General features: G+C 59.0%; 1 protein-coding gene across 14 annotated transcripts; it reads right to left on the minus strand.

Moving 5' to 3' along the window:
• Positions 1-482: 482 nt before the first annotated feature.
• On the minus strand, positions 483-16,822 carry PUF60 (poly(U) binding splicing factor 60). Of its 14 annotated transcripts, none has more exons than XM_070632227.1 (12): positions 12,775-12,976; positions 8,424-8,516; positions 5,983-6,078; positions 5,780-5,869; positions 4,841-4,891; positions 2,514-2,675; positions 2,350-2,442; positions 1,992-2,205; positions 1,718-1,908; positions 1,454-1,589; positions 1,006-1,241; positions 483-914 (listed from the first exon to the last, which is right to left on the minus strand). In XM_070632227.1, the coding sequence occupies exons 1-12, from the start codon at positions 12,796-12,798 to the stop codon at positions 615-617; spliced, it is 1,686 nt and encodes a 561-aa protein (XP_070488328.1). In that variant the 5' UTR covers positions 12,799-12,976; the 3' UTR covers positions 483-614. The 14 variants fall into 14 exon arrangements, with proteins under 14 accessions (XP_070488328.1, XP_070488329.1, XP_070488339.1 ...); XM_070632228.1 differs by having other exon boundaries at positions 8,424-8,513; positions 12,775-12,887; XM_070632238.1 differs by lacking the exon at positions 12,775-12,976 and adding an exon at positions 12,386-12,581.
• Positions 16,823-16,985: the final 163 nt, after the last annotated feature.

Genomic DNA, 16,985 nt, shown 5'->3' on the forward strand with positions numbered 1-16,985 from the left:
CACGGCCTCCGAGGACCCGTAGCAGTCCCGCGCACAGACTGCCGGGAAGCTCGTCTCCCGCCCCCGCGGAGCGAAGCATGCTGGGAGCTGGAGTCCGCACGCCGGCCAACGCTTCCCTCCGCCTGCCCCCACCCGGGATTGGCCCCGCGGCCTCTCCCGCTGGGACGTGGGCTCCCCGAAGGGAGGGCACCGGGCGGAGCCGTCGCTCCATTTGCCTGGCCGACTTAACGTGTCTGGGACTGGAGGGGCTCTGGGCCAGGCCCCTCCCAGCACTACCTGTGCTCGGGGCAGTGGGGAACCCTCACACACCACCGCCACCCACACCGGTCGGGCTGGTCCTCCACTGCCAAAGCAGACATAACCTCGCCGGCCCCACTGAGCCTCCCTCCCCATCCTCTGTTCTCACACCTGAGTCCCCACACCTGTCCCCCGGCTCCCCACCCCCGCCCACGGGAGCCAATAAGCACAGGACCACTGTCAGATAGGGACGGTCAGGGCCAGCAGCATCTGCGCCTTTATCCGCACGCGGGGCGGCTGGGCCCACGACACCACCAATCACTATAAAACGCGGAGCAAACAAGGAGCAAGTGCAAGTCCGGGGAATTGGGCAAAGGTCACGCGGAGAGGTCACTGTTATCAAAACGCTCCTGGTCATATACTTCAGCCACCACCTTTCGACCAGCAAACCAGCGCCCGTTGAGGGCCTGGATGGCCTTGTGAGTCTCGGAGGCTATGGAAAACTCCACAAAAATCTTGACGATGATCTCTGCATCCTCCTCCTCGCCCTGCTTCTCCTGGTAGATGATGACACGGTTGACAGCACCAAACTTGCCACACTCCTCAGTCACCTCTCCTTCCAGGTCGTCGTCGATGTCCTTGGGGTCCACCATGTTGCGCAGAACCATCACTGTGGACTGTGTGTGTGAGGGGGACACACAACAGCTGAGAGCTGTAGCTAGCTGGACCACCCTGCCCCCACCCACCCTGCTGGCCCAGGCTGCCCACCTCCTGCTTCCGGAGCAGCTTCTGCATCACCATGTGGCGGGCGCTGCTGCCCGAGATGCTCATGTGCTCCTGCTCACTCAGCATCTCTGGCCGCTCCGACTCGGGAAACAGCTCCTCCTCCTCCTTCTCCTTCTTAGGCTCCAGAAGACCCAGTGTAGGAGGGCTGGCAAGGATGGGGTTCACCACTCCCACAGAGGGGATGGTGACCGGAATAGGAGGCCGGGCTGGGGTCACACCTGCAGCAAACCCACCAGGTCCAGCAGTCAGTCCCCCCACCCCTGACCATCCTAAGAAGGAGTACAGCACCACTCAGCCACGGCTGGCCTGCCCTGGGCACACAGGGCTACGCCTGGAGCACGCGGGCCACAAAGCTGAGGACAGCCAAAGGCATTGAGCCCTGAAAAGAGGGGCAGGGGAAGGCGCGAACACTTGACCGACCCAGGCTCACCTGTGATGACTCCTGGGGCCTGGGCAGCCATGACAGCCTGGGGTAAAGCCCCCAGGGGCTGGGCTAGAGTCAGTGCAGGAGACACCAATCCAGGCGTGGCCAGGGTACCCAGTACCGCTGCTCCAGCCACTGCTTCCTGCAACCCAAAAGGCCACTATGCTCAGTCCTTGGTTTGGCTGCTTCCATTCAATACCACCCGAAAAGTCAGTCCCCAAAGGATTGGGGACACAACTATACCAGACACTGTCACACAACAGTCCTCACCTGAGCTGTAATCTTGGCTGTAGCTGCAGCTGCAGCCACAGCAGCAGCAGGTGGGAGGCCTCCAGGTGTGGCAGGCGTAAGCAGGGGCATGGGGGGTGTGACAGCCTTGCCCACCCGCAAGTACTGGCCACCCAGGTCAAAGAGGTTCATGGAAGACACGGCATCCTGGGACGACTGGGCCTTCTCATATTCTGCAGGGCAGGAGCAGCAGTGAGGGACAGCCACAGTGTGAGTGGGCCCTGGCCTCACCCCTGCCCCGCCTCCCCAAACTCACCAATGAAGCCATAGCCCTTGTGTTTGCCAGTCGTGGGGTCCCGGGCCAGCGTGCAAGATTTGATCTTGCCAAAGGCCTCAAACACGCTCTTGATGTCATCATCCGAGAGGTCCTGGTGCACGGAAGCCACATAGATGCGGTTGAAGGCTCGTGCTTCCTCAGCCAGCTGGTCTATGATGGGCTGGGCCTGCCCTATGTTGCTGGGTCTGCCCACCTGGGGAGAGGCAGGGGATGAAGAGTCCCCAGTCAGCCCAGGCCTGGGACTTCAGCCTTCTGGGGGAGCTGCTCTGCTTTTCCTGGGTGACCAAACATAAGGCACGATGTACACTGGCCGCGAGGCCCACCTCCCTGCCCTCACCTTGATGTTCCTGCCTCCTAGCATCACCGAGTTCATCTGCTCCAAGGCCAGCTGTGCAGCTTCTGGGACCTCGTACTCCACAAAGGCAAAGCCCTGGACACGGGGACATGCTGTTAGGCCAGGAGAGCCCGGGGTGGGGTCGGGCAGGGCAGACCAAATCTCACCTTGTGCTTCATGGTGACAGAGTCCCAGGACATGTCAATGCTCTTGATGGGTCCAAAGGGGGCAAAGGCCTGGCGAATGGTGTCCTCCCCCAGCTCATAGTAGATGGAGCCTACGTAGACCCGGCACATTATGGCCAGCGCCCTCTGCCGCTGAGCTGCCATCTGGAGCAGGACAAAAGGGGAGAGAGCACCACTGGCTTGTGAGAGGATGGCAGAAGGCTGGGCAGCCCACTCCCCTCCTGGCCCGCCCACCCAGCTCTGCTGTGGGGAGGGCTCTCCCCACCCGGCAGCGCGGTGCAGGCTCAGCCCCTACGGTCAGGGTGGTGGGGGTCAGCACGACTCTACCCCCAGGAAGGCAGGCCAGGCCCAAAGGCAAGACACAGATGCACCCCAGCCTGCCCAGGTCCCAGGAAGACTGGCAGCAAATCTGACAGGTGGTCGGGAGGCAGGGCTGTGCGCCCTCCCACTCAGCCCACCCTCTAGTCTAGGGGCCAGGAACCCTGAGCTGGGCTGGGAGACCCTCCCAGGGTCCTGGCCAAGTGCTCTGACAGAAGAGGGAAGGGGGAGCCATCCGAGCTGGAGGGACCCACTGGTGTGGAGGCAAGAGAGGGGGACAGAAGACAGGGCAGCTACTGCCCAGAAGAGACCCCAGGGGAGGAGGTCAAAAGCCCAGATGGGGGCTCCCTGGAGAGAGAATGAAGAGCAGCTCCTCATGCTGGGCTGACTCAGGCAGGGGCTCAGCGCTCTGCAAGCCCCCTAATGCCTTGAACCCTTCACAAAAAAGGGCTGCTTGGAGCCAACATCCACAGCCCAGAGGGCCTGGACCTGTGGAGCATCAGGAGGTGGCAGAGCCTAAAGGAGAAGCCCCAGGGCTCCATGGAGCCAGGAGTGACAAGCTAGGCAGGCCCAGAACCCTGGTTGGTAGATACTGCCCCCGCAATGGGGGGAGCTCAGCCACTGTGCCAAGGGATTGCCCCAAGCCCTCAGGGATGAGGTTCCCACCCCTGCCACCTCACACATGACATGGCAGGCAGGGGGTTTCCCAGAGCCACATGTGGTGGGCCACCAGGAAGAGCCCAGCCCCTAGGAGGAGAACACAGGCTCAGGGCAGGCAAAGAAGATGTGGTCCTGGCTTCAGCCCCTCCACAAGCAGGGGTCCCCTCACCCCCACAAATATCCCCACAACTAGAGGCCAGCTTCCTTCTTTAGACACCAGCTGGCCTAGCACAGACCAGGCTTCCCCCTCCCTTACACAGGGGCCCAAAAAAGAGGTCCACATCTCCCCCAAACTAGGACTCCCCTCCTCAAACCGGGCTCCTGACAAATAGGCCTCAGGCTCCATGCTGAGACCAAAGACCCCCAAAGTTGGAACCATGTCCCCTCTCGCCCCAGGCGCAAAACCAACTGCCCCTCAGATCAAAGTTCCCCAAGATAGGAGCACAGCTCCTCTTTAGTATGGGCTCTCCAACAGCAGCTGGGCCAAGAGCCCTCTCCCTGATGTCTCCCCACAGACAGACAATTCCCAGAGAGGACACAGGGTCTGTCTGGCATTGAGGACAGGGCCACGTCTCCCCTGAGCAGCATAACCAGGGACGGCCTCCGGCAAGGGCCATGTTTCCTCCTCAGACTCCCCAGAGGGGCTTGGCCTCCTCAGCCTGCCTCTGGGGGACAGAGGGGAGTCTCCTTCCCAGACTCCTCTGCCCATGGCAGCCAAGGCCACAGCCTCCACGTCTGCCTCCTTTTTGGCCTGCTCTGGCCATGGCCACTGCCCACTCCCTGGCTGTGGAGCCTCTACCCCTCGATAACAGGCAAGCCCAAGGCCCAAGTCCTTGCCCTTCCCTCTCTCACTCGCTCGGGTCCCTCCAGCCCCCAACCCCGTCCATCCGTCCACCCTCCAGGGTCTGATGGGGCCATGAGTTAGGACCCTTCTCTCCTCAGGGGCCTGACCCCAACCCAGGAGCCCAGGCAGCCTGGAGACTGGCAGAGCTGGAGGCCCAGGCGGTGCACCCTGTGCGTGCAGGCGGCATGGGTACAGGTGGGCCTGGCGTGGGCAGCTACCCTCCTGGCCGGCTGCCCTCCGCAGTTACCTGGCCGGTTAGTTCTAAGGTGGGCCCTCAGAGCAGATGGAGGCCTCCCCAGGGGTGGGCCCGGGGTGGGTGCCCGCCCACACCACTGGCCCCGCCACGCCTGGCGCTCTGCTGCACTTGTCCCGAGCTGGCGGGCAGGGCCGGCCAGGGGAGCAAGGTCCCCAGCACGCGGGCTGCACTGCCCCCCTCTAGCCCTGACTAAGGACATGAGCCCCGGAAGAAGTGAGCATTTCTATTGACCGATTGCAAAGGTGAGAGAGGATCTCCAAAGCCCATTGTCACTGCTGCCATCTGAAAGACAGTAAAGACAGAGTTCAGTCTGTTGGAGCCGAGCAGTCTCCCGCTCTCGTCACACCTCGCCCTGCCAGGGAGGCCCGCCTGCCTTCCCACACTGCCGGCCAATTGGCCGGCCGCCGGCACCTGCCCAGGGGGGCATCAGAGCCCCAGGTGCCCTGCCCCGCAGCCTGGCTGGCGGGGCAGAAGGAAGGGAAGGGGAGGGGAGGGGGAGGAGGCATGGTGAAGAGCCAGGGTATCTCCTGGCAGCATGAATGTCTGAGGGCTGGGCAGGGGGTGGGGCTCGAGGCCCAGGCACCTGTCGGCCTCACTCTGACCTCTTTCCCAAAGCCACTGCAGCCTCCAGCCAGAGGTCCAGAGCAGGGCCCCATAGAGGCATCCCCAGCCTGTCCTCTCAGTCCTGGGCCCCAGCCCAGGTGGTCTGGACTCACTGCAGGAGTGGGGGCGTGAGAGCTCTTATCGGAGGCCACAGGGGCAGGAAGGTCGGTTGCTACATGCTGCACCATCAGCTGTGCAGTTTGGGAAGACAAGGACCCAGGGGTGACCTGAGGCAAGAGTTTGAAGTCCAAGAAGAGGAGCTGACTTGGGGAGTGGGGCAGGGCTACAGAGAAGGGGCGGGGAGGGGCCATGGGCACTCAACAGGTGGGTAAGGCTGGGCCACTCGTGCCTCAGGGAGGAACTCGGGCATCCCTAGCAGGAGTCCTTGAGAAACTGAGAACCACAACACCTTGTGGGGACGGCCGCAGGCACAGGAGGAGGAAGAGAAGGAAGAGGAGATGGTGGAGGTGGCGGGGAGGGGCGGTGGAGGCGCCCGGCCCAGGCTGGGTGGGGCAGCCTCCAGCAGAGCCAGCACCGCGGCCGGAGGGTAGGGCCCAGGCGGCTCACCTGCAGGTTGGTGAGCTGCTGCTGCTGGTGTGCGATGGTCTGCTTCACCAGCACGCTCTTGATGCTCTGCTCCATGGCGTACTTCTTGGCCTGCGAGAGAAGGTGGTGAGGAGCACTGGGGGGGCCCAGCCTGCGGGAGACGGGCCTTCCTCCGCCCCGACTGGCACCCCATGCCCGCAGTGCCCCGGGAGGTACACTCTCACCTTCTGGAGGGCCTCTTGCTGCTCAGGCGTCAGGGGAGGCAGCCCCAGCTTTGCGGCTGTGCTCTGCCCATTCTCCATCTTGATGGAGTCTGTTCCCTGGAGGTGGGGAGGAAAATGGTTAAGAATAAGCCAAAGACCTCCCTTACAAGGCCTCAGGAACCCCACCCCACCTGGCTCCCCGACAACTGCATATGGTCTCCAGCCCAGCCAATTCCCAGGAACAGAGAGATCCTAGCATAGACTGTCTCTTGCCTGACCTGGATGCGAATCTGCCTTTCTGACATCCCTGTGCCTGTCCCAGGCCTGCTTTTCCTAGGACCCATGGGTAGGACACACACCAAGGCAGGCAGGTACCTTGGAGACCCTGGGCCAACCTGGAGAGCTGTGGGGCCCAGGCCACAATGGCCTCCTTAGGAACCACCAAGACAGGCAGCAAATAGTAGGAGGGGCCCAGCCTTTGTGGCAAGCCTGACCCTGCAACCTCCATCCTACATGGTGCAAGAGAGCCAGCCTCAGCTGTCCTCCAAGATGAGGGGAGGGGTCAGGGCCCTCCGGGTGTTCTGAGACTCCTCACTCCCAGATTGCTGATGCCCATGTCCCCACAGCCTCTCACAGCCCCAGCCACAGACTTGGCTTCCCTGCTCAGGAGGAGTTCCAGAGACCACTCAAAGAGCAAGTATGGGAACGGGCCTCCCTCCTAGTATATCTCTGTGCCACCCCCATCCCCCATCCCAGCGCTGTGCACACTACCAAGAGCCAGAGTTGCTCTAGCAGGCCACAGCAGCCCTAAGGAGAGCTCCATTCCCTCGCCAACCTCCGCCTTCAGCTGAAGCTCCCAGGGAGAAGCCAGGAGCAGACCAGTCACAGGGGGACAGAAGTGGACACCTGCCAACACACTAGCCAGGCGAGCACAGGGACCAGGAGATGCTTTACGGGAGGGAAGGCAGTCACAGCCCACTGCAGACCAGAGCAGATGCTACCAGGATTATCTTTACATTCCTTCTGTCAAAACTATTTCTTAGCTGTTTGCAGGGTAAAGAACAATGCAGCCGTGTAAGCAGGAGGAGAAGAGAAGCCCGGCCACCAGACTAAGGAGCGCATGTGTGTTGCAGGTTAGAGCACATCTGCCTGTCAGCCAGCTCAGGGGCCTACGGCTACCCAGCAACTGGAAGGAGGGATCACTGCTGGCTCCTCCAGAGGGGCCCCCAGCACGCAGCCTTGGGAGGGATTGCAGAGAAGGAGCCAAGTCCTGAGCACAGGAGTCACGAGCAAGGACAGAGGTACAAAGGAGGCAGGAAGGGGTCAGCTGACCCAAACCCTAAGAACCACCATTATGACTAGGTTTCCAGCACAGGGTCAAAGGGCAGGAAGCCCTGGAGGCCCCTCCCCCAGCGACCCAGTCTGGCCCCTTTCAGGCTTGTCCTCTCCTCCCTCTCAGCTGGCCCCAAGCCCAGTTCTCCTTAGTGGAAGAGAGGCCAGGGGCTGCGATTCTAGAGCAGACTGTCACCATGGTAATCAATGCCAATCCCCTTTCAGCCCCTTAGAAACTTTTCAATCTCCTCTTTGTCTTGGTAAACAAAAGGCCCTTCTCCCACCAACCAAGGCCTGGCTCCACAGCCAGCCAGGGCAGAGGAGGACTGCCTAGAGGGAGGCCCTGGGTCCCCTGCCATCGATTTCAGCCCCCATAACTTCCCAGGCTCCAGACTGCACACTCTTGCCCTCCCATGAGTGTGCGGGGCGGGGCGGGGCCGGGGATGGGATGGATGGACACGGCCCAGCCCTAACAGGTCCCCAGGCCATGTGGCTGAGCCCCTGCTGGAACCCTCTGGAGGGAGGCGCTGCCATGGAGAAGCACAAAGATCCTATCATCCAGCAACAAGGCCCAGCTCCACCTCCTGCAGGACACTGCCAAGGGCCAGGCAAGGGAGCAGGACAAGATCGGCCGACCCTGCAGCTGGCCCAAGTTCCACTCAGACCTGTGCTTTGACCTGCACATTGTTCTGCTTTGTTGCTTTACTTAGAGATCTAAAATGAAAATCTGTATTTCTAACTCTGAACAATATCCCGAACATTCTAGAACACATGCCTGCCCTTCTGCACAACACCGATGGCTAAGAGCTCGCAACCACTGAGGTTCAGCCCCCACCTGACCATCGTCACCATCTGCCTGGCATCTGAAGACACACGAGGCTTTGACCCACCACAGAAGCGAGGCGGCTGCTAAGGGGAGAGGCAGGGATGAGGGGGCTGGAGCCAGGCCCAAGGCTGGGTGGAGAGGGGGCAGCACAGATGCCTCTGTCCAAAAGGCAAAGAGTCCCTGGGGCTCCTCCCGCCCCGCCCCCAGTCAGGTTTCTGTGGGCCCAGGGATGAGCAGGCAGGCGGGCGGGCGGGCGGGCTGGCGGACAGGCGGGCCTGAGGGCGAGGATGCTTAAGGTCAGTACCTGTGGAGGTTTCCATTTGTCTCCCGCTGCCACCACTGCCGCCGCCGCCGCCGCCGCCGGCTCGGACCCCCCTCCTTGCTGGCCATTGACCTGCTGCAGGCAGGAAGGAGATGTTGTAACGGACAGTCACAAGACCCACCCACCCAGGCCATTTCTCATCTTTCCTAGCTAAAGGCTGAGCTCCCCACAGATGAGCAAGGGAAGCCAGGCAGGGGCACAAAAAGGGACCAGCTCCAGCTTGGCCCCTGAACATTCGTGACACTCCACCCACCCCACCCCACCCTGCCCATTCCTCCAGCACACCTGCCCAGGACCCTGACACAAGGGACTGGCCTGCCAGAAACCAGAGCAGAATCTGGGGCAGCCCCAAGTTGGCAGCGAGTCTTCAGAAAGGGACAGGGTAGAGAGCAGAAAACCCAGCTAGGCTCCTGCCTCAAGCCAAGGAAAGGCATCCTCTCCTGGATTTAGAGCTTCCCTATGGCCAGAGAGTTGAGATCCTAAAGACCAGTTCCTTTTCTGCCAGCAGGCTGGGCCGGGAGGAACAGAACAGGATGACAAGGGGCACCTCTCTAGTACCCTGCACACATGCCTGGGCCGGTCCACTGCTCAGCATCAACCCCAGTGCCTTCTACAGGCTCTGGCCAAACCCAGGCCCCACGCCCCTCCTGAACACACCTCTGAGTGGCAGCCCAGGCAGGTGGTCTACATGTGCAAGCCCCTCTCCCCCAGCAGTCAACTGTGCAGGGCTGTCTAACCTCAGAGAGGACAGCTGAGAGCTTGGCTACACCCCTAACCCCCACCCAGAGGGGCTATGGAGCACTGCCGTGCAGGGTCAGCCCAATGGAAGCAGCAGCTCCTGACCTGGCATAGCAGGATGGCAGGGGCAAAGACAGGCCAAGGCAGGAGGTAGACAACATGGTGGGGGTGGGTGCCTTGGTGCAAAAGCCCTGAGACCTACTCTACCTTCTAAGAGGCCACCAGTGCAAACACAGCAGAACACACTGAGCCTGCTCCCAGCTCAAGGACGAGAACCACAGACATTAGGAACACCAGGTGCGGCCATGCCCACCCTGGGAGCCCTGTGCACAAAGCCAGAGGCTGGGCTGACTGGGCCAGAGTGTCTCAGGCACTCCAGCCTCAAAGGAGGGACAGCAGCACAAGACTGGCTGCATGAGACGTGGCCTGCGGGCATAAAAGCTGTGGCAGACCCAGCTCTGTGCCCTGCTTGGACCAGCTCTGAACACAGAACCACTGCTCCTTAGAATTGGTACCTCAAAGAGAGCCAAAAGGGGGATCCCGCCCAGTGGGTGCATGGACTCTGGGGGCTGGATCAGTCTGGCTTTGCCTCAAGTCCCCTAGTTGCTCCCAGAGCACACTCAGAGCAGAGGCTGCCTCACAAGGCCCATAGCAAGAGGTCACTTCAGGTCCAGGGAAGCAATCCAGCCCCCAGACCCCTGTGAACAGGGCCAACTTTAGGGCACATTTATAAACAACTTCCTGCTCTCCCGAATTATTGTAACAGCCAACATAGGAACCAGGACAGGGCTGAGAGAACACAGCTCAGAAGAGACTTCCTGGGAACAGTCCACCAAGGGACTCTACACAGGACATCCTACCCCATCCACAGCAGAACCGAAGTTCCCAGTCCCACTGAGCCTAGGGTTCTGTTCTAAGCAAATGCTTGCAAGAAACTGATGGATCATCACAGCTAGTCCCATGCTGTCATGCCCTGGCAATGAAAGCGGCAGGCTGTGTGGACACAAAGCCCCCCAGCACCAGGCAGCAGTGCCCTGAGGAGTGAGAAACCCCCTCTGGGGGGCAGTGCAGCTGCAGCCCCAAGATTCTGGAACCCAAACTCCAGCACCGGTCCTGGTCAACAGCTCAGAGCAAGGAGGATTATTTCCATAAGAAAAGTAGATGTTAAGTAATTGCTTAACATCTCTAGGCTTCAGTCTGCTGAACTGGTGTGAAGATCCAGTCACTCCCCGTAAGGTACTTAAGGCAATCCCTGAGCAGGGCAAGCAAGCCATAGGTTTTAGCATTTACTAGTATTGTTATAACATCCAGCGACAAATCCCCCAGTGGGGCTGCTGCAGGATACCGCCTTCCATCTGCTCAGTCCCCTTCACAGGGTGCCATGCTGTCTACCGCAAAGCCAGGCTCCATGCTGGGCACTGCAGATGCAGCAAGAACAAAACAAGAAAAGTGCCAACCAACACCTACATAAGATGACTTCTGTAGTTAATGAACACCAAGAGAACAATCAAGCTCAGGGTGCGAACACAGTGACTATGAGGCATACTCGGCCATGGCAGCCAGGGAAGGTCTCCCTGAGAGGTGACATGCAGGCCAGACCTACAGAGGGAGAAGGCAACTGAGCTCAAGGAGAGAGGGGACGGTCCCAATGCTCCTGCCCGACAGAACCCAAGGATGACAGCCCCAAGAGGAGTAAGCCCAGCTACCAGAGGAAGGGAAAGAATGGAACAGTGAGCTGAAGAGACATAATGCAGCCAAGGGACCAGACCCCTGTTGAGAAGGGGCTGCGAGCTGTTTCTGCAGCACCAGGTAGAAGGCATACCCCAGTGAAGAGACACTTCACCATCTTACTGCATCCTTCCCCACCAGATCCCTGTCAGACCAAGTCCAATGCCACTCTATCCTCCCTCCCACAAGAGCTGAAGCCACAGCTTAGGACAGCAACCAGTGTTGCTCAGCATGCACAGCCCGAGAGCACAGGCTCTCACTGTGTCCAACAAGGACAGGAGGGAAACAGGCTGCCCTTCTAGAAACCTGTCCATTCAAAAGTTCAGGAATGGAATGTGTTAGACAACAAGCTGGATCTCACCTGCCAGAGTCTTACGCAGTAAGCCTGGGCCTTTACAGTTTACATATACCTACATATACAGGTTCCAGACTTATCGCCCACGTCCACCTCTACTACGATAACACCTGTGTCTAGCACTGTGCCACAGCAGAGCTGAGCCCCAGATTCACTCCTCAGTCCCCACGAGCACAGGTGCTGCCGGCTCCAGCCACCAGGGCCCACCGAGGCCAGGGCTTGGTGGTCCACTGTTCTGCAGATACTTGGAGAGAGGAGGCATCTACTCTCACCGGCCTCTCCTACACCTTCTCCACCTTCCCAGGAGTCGTGGTCCTTGCCTCCAAGCCGCCCTCTTCCTAACCATCCAAGTCTGACTGCTGCCCGAGACAGTCACCAAGTCCTCAACCCTCACCGCTTTTCTAACTTCCCTCTCACAAAGATCATTTGTTCCTGTGGCTTCAACCGGAAGCAGGACATGGTGGAAAGAGGAGAGTGAAGTTAGCCAGACTGAGAATCACACACTGGGCCCCTCCTCACAAGCTGGGGCCTCTCTCCCCCTGAGAGTCAGCTTCTGCCCCAGTGAGACAAGTCTAGCCTCCTCACTGGGCGTCAGCACCCAGCTGAGAGCCTGGCCAAGGCAATCTAAGCACACTCCCGGTCCCTCAGATGTCTCCCCTAACAATCCAGCCTCCAGCCGCCGGCAAAAGCTGCCTTTTCAAGCAAACCGCACCACGTCACACCGGGCAGGGGCTGCGGGGAGGGTGGCAGGTAAATAAAGGGACCAAGTGCCTCTGTGAAAGGTCCAGGATGGGAATCATTGACTACGCCAAATGAGGAGGAGGGAAAGTCAAGGGAGACTTCATCACGGAGATGCTGTGTGGGTAGAGATTCTACACCTATGCTAACCAGTTCACGGGGCCGAAAGGGAAGTGAGCACAGAGCGGGACAGAAAGGGGTTCTTTCTCTCCTCCGAGTGCCCCTATCACCCCGAGCACGGCTCCTCGGGCACCCCGTATACAGCACCCTGGGTAGGAGCTGGGCTCCGGTGCCCGCCAGGCCCCTGAACAGAGCAGGCCACCCTCCTCACCGGGCCCGGATCCCTTCCTACGGGTCCCCGCACGCCCGACGGCCCCCTTCATACAGGCAGGAGGAGGGACGCCATCGCTCCCAGGAGCCCCGCCTTCAAGCCGGGGATACAGGCGCACCCGGTCGGCACACGGGGACGACGACGCCTGGCTCCGCCCCGAGGCTGCTCGCCGAGGCCTGGCCGGCGGCCCCGCACGCCCCCCGCGCGGCCCGCCCGCGCCCGCCGCCGGAAGCTGCAGCCTGCGGACCGGAAGCTGCGGTCTCGGGCCTGCCCCCGCCTCGCGCCCGCCCCGCCCCCGCCTCGCGCAACTAAGGGCTGCGGGGGCCCGCGCGGGGCCCGGGAGGGACCGCCGCGCCCTCGGGGAGCCCTCAGCGCCCTGGCCGGGCCGACGACCTGCTCCCGCCAGCTTAGCGGCAGGCCGCGGTCACGGGAGAGACACTTACGAGAGCTATGGTCGCCGTCGCCATCTTGCGCCCGTCGCGGCCGCTGAGCGCGCCACACACTCCTGCTCCCTCCGCGGTCTCGCGCGATCTGGGCAGGAGCGAAGGCGCCGGGAGAGAGACGGAACTCTCGCGATAAAAGGCCCTTTTGCCAGCGACGTGGAAGGAGAGAGGAACGCGCTTCCGGTGCGGGAACGGGCAGTTAACGCCCCGAGAGGGCCGGGCGGAAGGGGCGGGCCCAGGGGCGGGGCCATGAGCGGGCGGGGCGGTGCTGGGGGCGCGTCCGTCGGGGGCGCGCGTCGTGGTCCGGGCCTCGCTCTCCAGCGGCCCGGCCTCCGTGTCTCCCGCCAGCCCATCGCTTCGCCCCCCTGCCCGACCTGGCCGCTGCTCCGTTTCTGCCTCCTTCACGGGCAAACAGGCGGCGTCGCCGCGCTCCGCCCGGAGGCAGGCAGAGGACGGCCAGGCCCCGGGGCTGCAGGCGTCCCGCCGCCCGACGGCCGCGTTGAGAGGGGTGACGAAGCATCGCCGTATTTCAGCCCGATTTCGAGATGCGTCTTCCCTGCGTCGGAACGTCTCCGAGGCCCGATGCGCGTCCCAGAGGATGGTGTGTCCTCGTTTAGTGGGCAGCGTTTTCTCCTTCCTAGTGGTTCCCAAAACTGCCGCGCGTCCTGAACCCGATGGCATCGTGGATTGCCACCTACAGTCGGTAGCACTGCCGCCCAAGACACGGGCCTGTGAGCCAGTGCGCTGGGAAGGGTGCGCACCCGGGCTCCCCTGCGCCCCTGGACGGTTTTCCGAGACCGCCAGCGTGCATCCGCGGCGTCGAGCCGCCCTGTCCCAAGACCCTAACTCGGTGAAGACGGCGCACGGCGCAGGTCCTCAGGTGGTCGGCCCCCCTCCAGCCGGCCTGAGGCCGCGAGCTGCCCTCCCCAGCCAGGCAGGTCTGCTTAACCCGGGAGAGCTGAAAATGACATGTACAACGTCTCCAGTGAAACGTGGCGGAATGTTTTTCTCCTCTGCCTCCCCTCTAGATGGTAGAGAAAGGACTTCAGAAAGGGGAAACTCCATGAAGAGAAAGAGATGGAGTATCGTGGAGCGGGAGGAAGGTGGACAGTGGGAGCTGCTTTAGTGGACTGGAGGTCAGTGTCGGAGGGATAGTGCGTGAAAGTGCGGCTGGAAAAAGGAGGAGATGGCAGACCTCTATTCCGACCGGCAGTGCCTGGGAGGTCAGCTCCAGCCGAGAAGCTCTGAGGGCGAGAAGCTCTGAGGGCTGGCCGTAGGTGCAGGGTCCTGTTCTGAAAGTGGGGGAGTCAGTGAAATTCCTGCCCCTTTCCCCACCTCCACCTCTGGCTCTGAGTCTGGCCCCTAATGTGCCACCCACAATCCTTAGAGAGGAGAGCTCCTCTCTGCAGCAGCTCCGAGCTCAAAAGAAGAGACTGGCAGATGACAGGTGCTCAGGGCCATGGCCTGGCTAGATCCCTGACCTCAAGGTTGGTCAAGCAGTAAGCCCCACCACTAAAATCATCTCACTTTTACTTTTTTTTTTCCCCCGAGGAAGATTAGCCCTGAGCTAACATCTGCCAATTCTCTTTTTGCTGAGGAAGACTGGCCCTGAGCTAAAATCCGTGCTCATCTTCCTCTACTTTATATGTGGGATGCCTGCCACAGTGTGGCTTGCCACACAGTGCGATGTCCGCACCCGGGATCCAAACCGGTGAACCCTGGGCTGCTGAAGCGGAATGTGAACACTTAACCACTGCACCACCGGGCCAGCCCTGATCATCTCACTTTTAAATGCAAGTGGGCAGCCTAACATCCCCAGACACCTGAGGAAGAGGAAGAAACAAAAAAGGAAAAGGGCCTCAGAAGGAACAGAGACAGTAAAGCAAGCAGAAGAAGGAAAGAAAGCTAAAACCGTATCCTCAGAGATGTTAGAGATGTTGCCTCCAAAAATGAAAACAGAAGGCTATAAAGAAAGAACGTTCAGCAAATGAAAAATAGCACTTATAAATGAAAAATATGAGAGGAAAATGAACAGTTCAATAGAAGGGTTGAAAGACAGAGTTGAAATCTTCCAGAATGTATAACATCAAAACCAGACAGCTAGAAAACAGAAAATGTAGTCATAATCACACTGGTCAGAACTCTCCCGTGCTCAGAACTGGCCTGGCACTTCAGAGGCCTCTGTCATAGAGGGGGATGGATGAAGGGGTGGGTGGGCTGGGGCCCTGCCACCACCGCCAGGGAGAGGGGACACAAGCACCACCCTCTGGTGGCAGCTTCCCCTAGGAAATTCAACTTGATGTATAACATGGCATTCAGAGTGCTTGTGTGCTGGGCACTATTCTCATTGCTTTAAACTCATGAACTCATGCAGTCCTTGCAACAACCCCATGGAAGGGGTGCTGTTGTTATCCCCACTTTTACAGATGAGGGAGCAGAGGCACAGACCAATGTCACACAGCAGGAGGCAGCAGAATGCCTTTAACCACCGTATATTGCACCTCTCAAGAGATAAATCCAACATCTAAATAGTAAGTGTTCCAGGAAATAAGCAGAGGGAAGACATCAACAAACACAAAGAAGATTTCCTAGAACTGAAGAGGCTGGATCTCTGGACAGTAGATGAACGAGAAGGTCTACGTCAGGACACGTCGCCGGGAATTTCCAAGGCATGGTGCAAAGAGGAGAAGCAGAGAGAGAGAGATCACAGACAAAGGGCAGAATTTAGAAAGGCATGGTGCAAAGAGGAGAAGCAGAGAGAGAGAGATCACGGGTGCAAAGAGGAGAAGCAGAGAGAGAGATCACAGACAAAGGCCAGAATTTAGAAAGGCATGGTGCAAAGAGGAGAAGCAGAGAGAGAGATCACAGACAAGGGCCAGAATCTAGAAAGGCATGGTGCAAAGAGGAGAAGCAGAGAGAGAGAGATCACAGACAAAGGCCAGAATCTAGAAAGGCATGGTGCAAAGAGGAGAAGCAGAGAGAGAGATCACAGACAAAGGCCAGAATTTAGAAAGGCCTGGTGCAAAGAGAAGATGCAGAGAGAGAGAGATCACAGACAAAGGCCAGAATTTAGAAAGGCATGGTGCAAAGAGGAGAAGCAGAGAGAGAGAGATCACGGGTGCAAAGAGGAGAAGCAGAGAGAGAGAGAGATCACGGGTGCAAAGAGGAGAAGCAGAGAGAGAGATCACAGACAAAGGCCAGAATTTAGAAAGGCATGGGTGCAAAGAGGAGAAGCAGAGAGAGAGATCACAGACAAAGGCCAGAATTTAGAAAGGCATGGTGCAAAGAGAAGATGCAGAGAGAGAGAGATCACAGACAAAGGCCAGAATTTAGAAAGGCATGGTGCAAAGAGGAGAAGCAGAGAGAGAGAGATCACAGACAAAGGCCAGAATCTAGAAAGGCATGGTGCAAAGAGGAGATGCAGAGAGAGAGAGATCACAGACAAAGGCCAGAATTTAGAAAGGCATGGGTGCAAAGAGGAGATGCAGAGAGAGAGAGAGAAATCACAGACAAAGGCCAGAATTTAGAAAGGCATGGTGCAAAGAGATGCAGAGAGAGAGAGATCACAGACAAACGGCCAGAATTTAGAAAGGCATGGGAGTTCTTGTGACTAGAAGGTGACATGATACCCTCAAAATCCTGGGAAGAAATAATTTCCAACCTAAGAAAACTTTTGTACCTAGTTATGCTAACAAACAGACCTGAGAGTAGAGTAAGAACAAACAGGCAAAGACTCCATAACTCCCCATGCACCCTCTCTCAGGAAACTTGGAGGTTGCTCCTCCTTGAATAGAGGGCGAATGAGGAAGAGGAAAGTGTGGGGTCCAGAGACAAGAGAAAGGAGGTGCTCCAGGATGCCGCTGAAGGAGTAATTCACACTAACAGCTGGGCCACAGGCCCAAGAACAGCCTGGGGCAGACGGCTGGCATGGTGGGGGCTCCAGGAAAAGATTGAGCAGTCAATTGTACAACAAATCTCAAGTATTGAGAAGAAGTTCACACTCCTGCAAGAGAATCTAAGGATGAATTAAGGAGAAATGAATAGAAAACTAAGCAAATAAAAGAAAAGCAATTATTAACTCCAGGGAAAACAAAAAGTTGTGCAACAAAGCAAATATAATCCTAGGACACCTTGTTCTCTGCTGGAACCTGTGGTAATGAAGCTGTAATAATACCCATCACACTGGGATGATGCTGGGTCAAGGGACTGAG

The sequence above is a fragment of the Equus przewalskii genome, chromosome 8, assembly GCF_037783145.1.
Source record: "Equus przewalskii isolate Varuska chromosome 8, EquPr2, whole genome shotgun sequence".
NCBI classification, from domain to species: domain Eukaryota; kingdom Metazoa; phylum Chordata; class Mammalia; order Perissodactyla; family Equidae; genus Equus; species Equus przewalskii.

Coding starts and splice junctions, on each gene's coding strand:
- PUF60 (XM_070632226.1), bottom strand. CDS start 13,455: ATGCCATCGGGTTCAGGACGCGCGGCAGTTTTGGGAACCACTAGGAAG. Junction 2,676..5,779: donor AGCAGCTCACCAACCTGCAG/GTGAGCCGCCTG, acceptor GTCCTGCTCCAG/ATGGCAGCTCAGCGGCAGAG. Junction 1,590..1,717: donor CAGCCAAGATTACAGCTCAG/GTGAGGACTGTT, acceptor TTTGGGTTGCAG/GAAGCAGTGGCTGGAGCAGC.